This window comes from Neolamprologus brichardi, chromosome 10 (genome assembly GCF_056152115.1).
Source record: "Neolamprologus brichardi isolate AB-2024 chromosome 10, ASM5615211v1, whole genome shotgun sequence".
Classification (NCBI taxonomy): domain Eukaryota; kingdom Metazoa; phylum Chordata; class Actinopteri; order Cichliformes; family Cichlidae; genus Neolamprologus; species Neolamprologus brichardi.
Window position 1 is genome coordinate 4210153 of NC_142113.1, and position 10057 is coordinate 4220209.

A 10057-nucleotide genomic window follows, 5' to 3' on the forward strand; every position below is an offset into this window, starting at 1 on the left:
AAATCTGAAAGCTGTAGACAGTGCCACATAGTTCACTGTTATTTTGTTTGGATATAATATGGACATTGTGCAATAATTTAACAAAAGTGTTTATTTTATTCTGAAACCTAAGTTTTATTTGTTTTATTCTGAACAGAAGTGTTTATTTTTTCAATCTGAAAGCGGGAAAGAGACCCAAAGAGTTCAGTTATTTATTTGTTTTTACAATGTGGATACTCTGCAATAGGTTCATTAATGTTATGTCTGAAAGCTGGAGACTCTAAAATACTTGAGTTATTTTGTTTGTTTGTTTGTTTGTTTACAATGTGGACACTGGACAATTTAGAAGAAGTGTTTTATTTTTTACTTGAAATTTAATTTTTGTGGTCTTTGTCAATGACTGGGATAACAGAAGACGCTGATGTCGAGCGTACACTTTCAACGACTGGATAGCGAGAATACTCGTCTGTGATAACGAGCAGGTATTCCCCCGTAGGGAGTGGTCCATAAAAGTCTGCACTGACACTGTGCCAGGGCGTTTCGGGTAATGGTGACATCTGCAGAGGGTGAGTGTGTCTGACAGGTGTGCTAGCTTGGCATGGCAGACAGTTTTGAACTGCAGATTCTGCTTTCCAATCGATCTCTGGGAACCATACTTTGGTACGTAGCAGCGCTTTGGTCTTGACGATACCCTGGTGCCCTTCGTGTGCCAGTTGTATTGCTCTTTCTTGTAGGACAGTTTGAATAACTATCCTCGTGCCTCTGAGTATGAAGTCAGATGAGTCAGCTACTGTTAGTTCACTTTGAACATGTTTGAATGATTTCAAAGTGTCAGCATGCTGGGATTTATCTGTTAGATGCCACGTGTTGTTCCTGATGTGACCGATGACTTCCTGCAGAACCTGGTCTTTCAGAGTCTCTGTTTTTATCTCGTGAAGTGTCATGGCTTTTGGAGTGATAAGAGAAGAAATTGACATACTCTTCTGCAACCTTACATGCACGAGCACTTTCATTCTCCTGTGTTGGCACTGGATGACGTGACATAAAGTCAGCTGGATTATCAGCACCTTTTCTGTATTCCACTCTGAAGTTATATGGCTGAAGTCTCAGTCCCCATCTTTCTATTCTGGCAGGTGGTTTTGATCTTGGATTATTCCAGATGATTTTGAGTGCCTTGTGATCGGTCACCAGTGTGAATGGATGTCCATAAACATACAAATGGAAATGTTCGCAACTGCACACAATGGCGAGTGCTTCTTTCTCAGTCTGCGAGTATCTCGTTTCCACATCACTCAGTGCTCTGCTTGCATATGCAATAATGTGCTTCATCCCCTTTTCATCTTTTTGACAGAGGATGGCGCCCAGTCCTACTGGACTAGCATCAACAATCAGTTCAGTCTGTCTGCTGGGATAGAAGTAGGACATCGTCGTGTCGCTTGTGAGACTGACCTTGAGTGCCTGCAACGCAGTTTCTTGGTCTTGACCCCATGTCCAAGGGGTGGCCTTGTGTGTGAGCCTGCGCAGTGGCTCAGAGATCGATGAGAAGTCTCTGATGAACCTTGAGCAGTAATTGGCCATGCCAAGGAGACTTTTGATGTCAGCAGGTGTTTTTGGGTTGGGAGCGTGTTGAACTGCTGCAACCTTTTTAGGATCTGCTGAAACGCCACCTGCAGAGAGGATGAAACCAAAAAACTCAAGTTTCGTTTTATTAAATTCACACTTCTCTCGATTCAGAGTAAGACCTGACTCTGATAGTCACTTAAAGAGAGCTGTAAGATTGCTGTCATGATCAGCCTGGTCCCTGCCAAAGACTATAATCACTGAGATCTTTGACTCCGTTCAGTCCTTGCAGCGTCTGATAAATAGCATTTTGGAACACTTCAGCTGCAGAAGAGACTCCAAAGCTCAGTCTTTTATAGCGCCGAAGTCCCAGATGAGTAGTGAACGTCGTAATGTAGCGGCTGTCAGGGTGTAATTCAAATTGGTGGTATCCTGCCCTGAGATCAAGTTTTGAGAACACCGTAGATCCATTCAGCTCATGGATTACATCATCAATCGTGGGCGTGACGTGTCGTTCTCGTTCGATTGCAGTGTTTGCTTGTCTCATGTCCACACATATCCGTACGTCGTCCGGATTCTTTGGTTTTGGCAGTGTTACAATGGGTGAAACCCACGGTGTTGGTCCCGTAACCTTTTCAATCATGTCATCAGCTTCTAGTTTCTGAAGTTCGTCCTCCACTTTTTGACGTAAATGAAAAGTAACACGTCTGTGTGGTTGACAGGTTGATTTTACATCTGTGTTTATGTGCAGTTTCACTTGAAAATCTTTGAGTTTTCCAATTCCCTTGAAAAGTTCTGGGTGTTGTTCTACTAGCTTGTCTGCAACAGAACGTTGAGACTGAGAAGAGACCGCAATGACAATATGGAGGAGTCCCAAGGCTTTTGAGGTTTCAAAACTCAAAAATATTGAAACCTCCTCCTTTAATGACGAAGAAGGAACACCTAACTGTTTTGTCTTTTTTTTCCACACTGCACCTGAATGCACCACACACAGGGAGAGACGTAGATGAGTGGTATGGGTAAATCTTGATGTCTGTAGAAGTCAACGTAGGACGTGGTGTCAGTTTGTTGTAGGTAGCTTCAGTTAAGCAGTTAGCAGTGGCCCCAGAATCGATTAGCACCGGTATCTGGGTGCCCATTACTCTGACTTCAGTATGTGGGAGTTTAGGATGTTGAGCTGTGTTCACCACATATACATAAGCGTCATCACTGCTGGATGTGTGCCCTGTCTCCACGTGTGCAGCGCTATCTGTTACTTGATGAACAGTTTGCGGTGGCAGATTTTTCTTATACTAGTTTTCTTATACTAGTTTTCTTTTCTTATGCTAGTGCCATACAAGTAGCGCGAAAAACAAACTTCAAAGTAGCGCTACACGTTCAGCGGGAGGCGTGGATGGCGAGCGGCAATAAACTTGCGAAAAGCAAGTTATGCTCAACTCCACCGGTGGAATCTGACAGCGTGGAAAAGTGTGAAAACTTCCATGATCACCAACGGATTTCAAAGGGCTGGACTGCTGCATGATGGAGAGGAGGACACCGCCATGGCCCTTCTGAGGGTGTTCGACTCTGACACTGCCAACGAGGATTTGTTTGGTTTTAAAAGTGACAACGAAGGAGAGAAGCGGAGAGTGGATGACGTAGCCATCCTGAGCCTTTTCGTATCCAACACTGGAGAAGAGGACTTTGGTGGTTCCCTTTCAGTCGATTCACTCGGTACAACACATAAGTATGGGATATCACGCCCTCGCGTGTCCTGGCTGAAGAAACCTTTAATCACGCCTTTAAGGCAGATGACGTGTGATGACGCACGCATGGCCCCGCCTGCACATATAGCCGCTGTCATCACAGTCATCCCTCAGTTCTTACGCTCTTCACCTCGCTGAGAACACCTCTGCTGAGTTGGGCTGGCTAGCTGCTGCTAGTTAGCTCCGTTGTCTGCCGACTTGAACTTAGCCTAACTGCCCCTGTTGGTGTTAGCCTCCACCGCGCAGTTGGTGTGTAGGCTGCCCGCGGTGCGCTAATTTCAAGTTTTCCCGTGCAGCGTTTTGCTTTGTGTTTTGGAATGTACTCCAAACCGAAGTGAGCAAAGCAGAAATCTTCTTTTTGCCCCTGTCCTCAGGGATGCGGTTTCTCTTTGCACAACAGCGACCAGCACGATGCCTGCCCTGTCTGCCTGGGGATCATCCACTCTAGGAGAGCGTTGACGGAGCCCGAAGCCTGTGCGTTTTGTCGCCAGCTCCGGCGCTCGACCCTGGAAAGACGGGTGACGTTTGTGGAAAAAGTGCTGGGACGCTCGGCTGTCGCACGGCATGACCCTCTCCTTTCCGAGTCTGGAGCCCCGGCTTCGTCCGAGTCCGAAGACGAGGATTTTCCGGTTGATGTCCCCACAATTAGCTGGGCTGACCACATGGAATATGTTGACGGGTTAGCCGATGATGAGCCGGAACCATGCAGGAGCGCTCCCCAGGACGATGATGACGTGCTGGACATCGGCCTGGACATCCATGGTTTGTCGGAGGATGAGCAGGAGAGCTCATTGTCGGCCCAATGTACCGCCGCTGCTGCGCCGGTCGGCAACGATGACACCTCTCTTTTCTCCCTGTTTCACCGTGCTGCTGAGAAGCTGCAGGTGGACTGGCCCTCTCCTCCGCCAGCTCAGAAGCCGTCGCGGTTCGCGGGGTTTTTCCTCCCACAGGAGCCCGCAACGGCCAAAAACTGCCTTCCCATGTCCCCAGACTTTCTCTGCGAGCTAACAGCATCATGGGACAAACCTCTGTCTACCCGCGTCACTGTGCCCGGCTATGGACAGTACATGGAATTGGACGGCGCCAAGGGGGCTGGCTTAGCTAACCCACCCCCTATGGAGCGGTCTCTGGCTGCTTATCTGGCCCTGTCCCATAACCATGGTGTCGGCGGCCCCGCAACTCTGCCGTCCAAGCACTGCAGATTCTCTGCTTCGCAGCTGGAGAAGATTTATCGAGCTCAGGCCGGGCCTGCTCGCGCCATGAGCTCTGTCACCATGCTCCAGACGTACCAGGCAATGTGCCTGACGGAGCTCGGATCGCTGGTTCCTGATGACAGCCCGCTGGCACCTCTTCTTAACGAGGTCAGAGTCGCCACAGATTATATCCTCCGTGCGTCTCGCTGTGCAGCGCTCTCCCTGGGCAGAGGGATGGCTTCGACAGTAGTGGCGCAGAGGCACCTGTGGCTGACCCTCTCGGACGTCCCGGATAGGGACAGGGCTGTATATCTGGACGCACCAGTGTCTGCGGCTGGGTTATTCGGACATTCACTTGAAGCCAATCAGGCTAGATTCGATCTGAGGAAGAAGCAGACGGAAGCTCTGCGCGACATCATCCCTAGACGTCAGCCCAAGCCCAAGCCCACAGCTAGCTCTCACAGGCCCGCCGCTCCTCTGCCGTCTGGCAAGAGACCGGCGCCCACTGTTGAAGTGGGTGTGCCGCCAGCGAGAGCACATCCTCCGGCCTGAGCTCCACGCCAGTCGGCCTGGAGCAAAGGCCCACCCTCGGGCCCCCGGCGGGACCCGACGCCCAGGAGGAAGAAGCCTCAGCCCTCTTAGCTGTGGTTTCAAGTGGAGAGGGGGTCCAGCAGCAGGGAGACGCTGTTTTTACCCCTTTGTTGCCGCACAAGAGGTGCCGCTTAAGTTATGTTCAGGTTGTCAGCCCCAGAAGGCGCTGCACTTTCCTAACACTGTCTCCCAAGCACAAAACCCCTGCACACAAAATGCCTCAGGTAACTCCCTGTTCAGGTGTGTTAAATGTTCAGGTGGCCACATCGAGTGTTCCCGCTGTTTTTCATTGTTGTGCCCCAGAAAAGGTGCCTCCAACAAAATGTATAAATGTACATGTTTCCATGTTACAATCAATAAAGAGTGTTGTTTATTCTCAAACAATCAAATACTCAGCCTGCAGGCAGAATGAGCCAGGTCAGGCAGGTGATGCAGTCCCCTGCAGACACACTGGGGGGCGACAACGTCCCGCCGACGGTGCTGCAGGTCAGCCGGCTGGCTGCTCACTTCCCTCAGTGGCGCGCTTGCGCCCCCTCTCCGTGGGTGCTGTCGCTACCCGATCCGTACCGGAAACCCGATCGGTACCCCGCATGCGCAAATCTTACGTCACTTCCTCTCTTTGCCAACATTGCGACATTCAATATATTTGAATGACACGGTTAGCGCCCAGTTAGCTCCTAGCATTTCTCAACAGCTCTGCCTCCTTTTCGACTACCGGGACATTTAAACAATGGATAATCCGTATCCGCAACAAATTCACGCTTTTCTCCTCAACAGAGAGCGTTCCCCGATTGAACAACAGCGCCGTAAAATAAGAAGAATGGTGCCTAATTACAGAGTTAATAATACAGACTTTGTAATATGTCACGTGAAGATTCAGCAGCCAGATGAAGTGTTTACTGGCAATTGACAGTGATAGTGGACATCATCATCACTATTTCAACAATCCTCTCCACACAGACAAGCATAAACACACTCGATTATCACTAAATCAAATTTAACACACGTTTGTAATGATGCTAATTCAGTTTACAATAGGGTTCATTCGCTCAGTCAGCAGGTGGCGGTATCCTCGTACACTGGGGAGTACACTGCCATTAAACGAACAGAAGAAGAAGAAAACCCCTGCACATGCGCGGTACGGATCGGGTAGACCCGATTTGTACGGTCCGACTTTGCACATGCTCAGCAAGGATCGGGAGTCCCGATCTGTCATTATCTTTTTATTTTTTTTTGTTTTTGTCTACATTATATTAAATGTTTCATTATCGGAAACATTTTAAGAGATACTTATTATTCTTAACATCTTAACAGATACTCTGACCTGTAACTATCGTAAAACGCTTCGACCGGAAGTAGACACCTTTCGCGCATGCGGGGTACCGATCGGGTTTCCGGTACGGATCGGGTAGTGACAGGTGCTGCGAACCGTTGCCATGGGTTACCGGTTGCAGTTCCGGGTCAAGCCGCCTCGTTTCCAAAGAGTCGTAAACACGACTGTCAACACCGAGGCGGCCATGATACTCAGAGAGGAAATAAAGGCGCTATTGCAGAAAAGAGCAATACGAGTGGTCCCCGCTTCGGAGACAGACAAAGGTTGGTACAGCTGTTATTTTGTTGTTCCGAAAAAAGGGGGAACGCTTCGTCCCATCCTCGACCTGCGAGTCTTGAACACGTATCTACGAACGTACAGGTTCAAGATGCTAACACTCAGACAGCTCTTGAATGCGGTCGGCCCGGGAGATTGGTTTGCAACAATCGATCTAACAGATGCTTATTTTCATGTGGTTATACACCCGAAACACAGGCAGTTTCTGAGGTTTGCATTCGAGGGCGTAGCCTACGAATACCTAGTGCTGCCGTTCGGGCTCTTGCTCGCTCCTCGCACCTTTACGAAATGTGCCGAGGCAGCGCTAGCGTCCCTCAGAGAGAGAGGAATCCGCATCTTAGCCTACCTAGACAACTGGGCTCTCGTAGCTTGCTCCAGAGAGCAGGTGGAGACACAGCTGTCGCTGGTTCTGTCACACATTCAGACACTGGGGTTCTCTGTGAACTTTCAAAAGAGCTCGCTAATCCCGAGTCAGCAGATTACTTTTCTCGGTTTGAAAATATGCTCGCTTACCAGCCGCGCACGTTTGTTGGAGCACAGAGTGGCCGCGTTTCATCGCTGCCTTGCTCAGTTTCAGTTGGGACGCAGACTGCGTTTCCAGACAATATTAAGCTTGTTGGGCATGATGGCATCTATGATCGCCGTAGTGCCACTTGGACTGTTAAAAATGAGAGCGTTTCAACGCTGGACTCTCTCTCACCGTTTGTGTGCATCGCGTCACCTCCGGAGGAGGCTGCCAGTAACTGCGTCTTGCATGCTAGCTCTCCGTCCTTGGAGGGAGCCCGGGCTGCTCCTGTCTCGCTCTCTGCTGTTGTGGTGCAGTGTTCATTTTCTGTCTCTAAGAGCCACCCATGTCCCGGGCCACCTGAACCTGGGGCCGGACCTTCTCTCCAGGGGGAGTCCTCTGGTGAGAGAATGGAGGTTACACCCTTTAATAGTGGCTCAGATTTGGGACCTATTTGGCAAGGCGCAAATAGATCTTTTTGCTTCCAGGTTAAATACTCACTGCCCCCTGTTCTTCTCCATAATCGACCACGATGCACCCTTGGGCTTGGACGCGCTAGCGCACCAATGGCCAGACGTGCTCCTGTATGCATTTCCCCCAGTGGAAATGATATCTCCAGTTCTAGAGAGAGTGCATCGGCATTCCCCCTCTCTCTGATTCTAGTGGCCCCTTGGTGGCCCACAAGGTCGTGGTATGCAGAGATAATCAGCCTGCTAGCAGCGAGTCCTTGGCAGCTTCCTCTCCGCAGGGATCTCCTCTCTCAGGCGGGAGGAGAAGTGTTTCATCCGCGCCCAGATCTGTGGCGCCTTCATGCTTACCTGCTGAGAGGTTAAACGTGATTGCTAAGGGTTTGCCACCTAGTGTGATAGCGACAATTCAGAGCGCTAGGGCCTCATCTACTAGAGGCTTGTACGCTTACAAATGGCGCGCCTTCGAGCAATGGTGCCAGGACCGCCACACTCTCCCATTTCAGTGCTCTATTGTGGATGTTTTGACATTCCTGCAGGAGCTGCTGGATAAGGGCCTTTCATTTTCGATAATTAAGGTTTATTTAGCAGCTATATCTGCTTGTCATATTGGCTTTGACGGGGTGACACTAGGTGCACATCCCCTCGCCATACGTTTTCTGAAAGGAGTTCGCCGGCTGAGGCCCGTGCTTAAGTCCAGTGTCCCTGCTTGGGACTTGTCTTTGGTGCTGGAGGCCCTTTGCAGCCCCCCGTTTGAACGCATTGAGTCTGTGGATATGAAATTTCTTTCATATAAGACTGCATTACTTCTCGCTTTGCCGAAGCCAAAGCGAGTGGGTGACCTTCATGCGCTCTCTGTGCATCCCTCCTGCACACAGTTCTCTTCTGATGGCCACAAGGTCGTATTGCGTCCAAATGCTGCATATTTTCCCAAGATCATGCCTGCATCTTCTAGCTCAATGGAGTTTGAGTTGCTGAGCTTTTGCTCCCCTCCTTTTGCATCTGAGGAGCAGAGGAGGATGCATTCTCTTTGTCCAGTGCGTGTGCTACGCACCTACATTGAGCGCACTCAGAATGTGCGTTTATGTGACCAGCTGTTTGTCTGCTTCGCTAATCCAAATAGAGGTAGAGCTCTGTCCAAACGGAGGCTGTCCCACTGGATTATAGAAGCTATCTCACTGGCATACGGCACCAGTGGTCTTGCTTTGCCCCACGGGGTGAGAGCTCATTCCACCAGGGGCATGGCAACCTCATGGGCTCTTTTTAAAGGGGTGCCTGTAGCTGATATTTGTGCGGCAGCTAGTTGGGCATCAACGCACACTTTTGTGCGGTTTTATCGGTTGGACGTTACAGCCCTTTCGGTCGCTCATGCTGTCCTTTCTGCTGGGTCTACCACTCACTAAGGATGTGGTGGTCCGATTCCAGTTCGGTGGCTGCTCTGTGGGGCGTGTATATATGTCCCATACTTATGTGTTGTACCGAGTGAATCGACTGAAAGGGAACGAATAGTTATGTCTATAACTTCTGTTCCCTGAAGGAGAGGAACGAGGTACAACACAAGGTGGCCCCACTGAGCAGTTTGGCTCTGTGAAGAGCAGCTATCGAACTGAGGGATGATTGTGATGACAGCGGCTATATGTGCAGGCGGGGCCGTGCGCGTGTCATCACACGTCATCTGCCTTAAAGGCGTGATTAAAGGTTTCTTCAGCCAGGACACGCAGGGCGTGATATCCCATACTTATGTGTTGTACCTCGTTCCTCTCCTTCAGGGAACAGAAGTTATAGACATAACTATTCGTTTTAGTGCGCAGGAAGATGGTAGTGAATGACTGACTTTTCTTCTTGTTAAAGCCGTTTCACTGCACCTGAGCCTAAAAGGTAGTCCGAATCTATTTTTCTGGTGTGCTGTAGGCTATTGTTATGTACTATATTTGTTACTCGTAACACAGTAGGGTTAGGGTTAACCCTAACCCTAACCCTAACACAGTACATGTTTCGTACTTGTAATTACCGCTACTACATATTAGAGATGGACCGATCCGATATTACGTATCGGTATCGGTCTGATACTGACCCAAATTACTGGATCGGATATCGGCGAGAAATAAAAAATGTAATCCGATCCATTAAATATCAAAAAAGCACCTCACAAAACTTGCTACACGGCGTAACTCGGCTCATAACCGTAGCACGTAGGAGCAGTATGCATCACGTGATAGAGCGGCTGTGTGTATTTGTAGCCTTGCTACCAAACCAGCATTTCATCTCCGAGGAAGTTTTCCCAGAGAGAAGTAAAGCAAGTGTGTAAGTTCATCTCTGAATGTCTGTAAAGCATTCCCACATTAAGCTTAACAACAAATATATGGAGCGACTGCCTCTTCTCTCTCTCTCCTGCTGCTACTTCAATC

At 49.4% G+C, this 10057-nt stretch overlaps 1 protein-coding gene across 1 annotated transcript; it reads left to right on the top strand.

Annotated features, from left to right (window-relative positions):
- Window positions 1-5476: 5476 nt before the first annotated feature.
- Window positions 5477-9052, top strand: LOC148100799 (uncharacterized). Its single transcript, XM_087846952.1, has 2 exons — window positions 5477-5631; window positions 7846-9052. Exons 1-2 carry the CDS (start codon window positions 5477-5479, stop codon window positions 9050-9052), a joined length of 1362 nt encoding a protein of 453 aa, XP_087703078.1.
- The last annotated feature ends 1005 nt before the right edge of the window (window positions 9053-10057 follow it).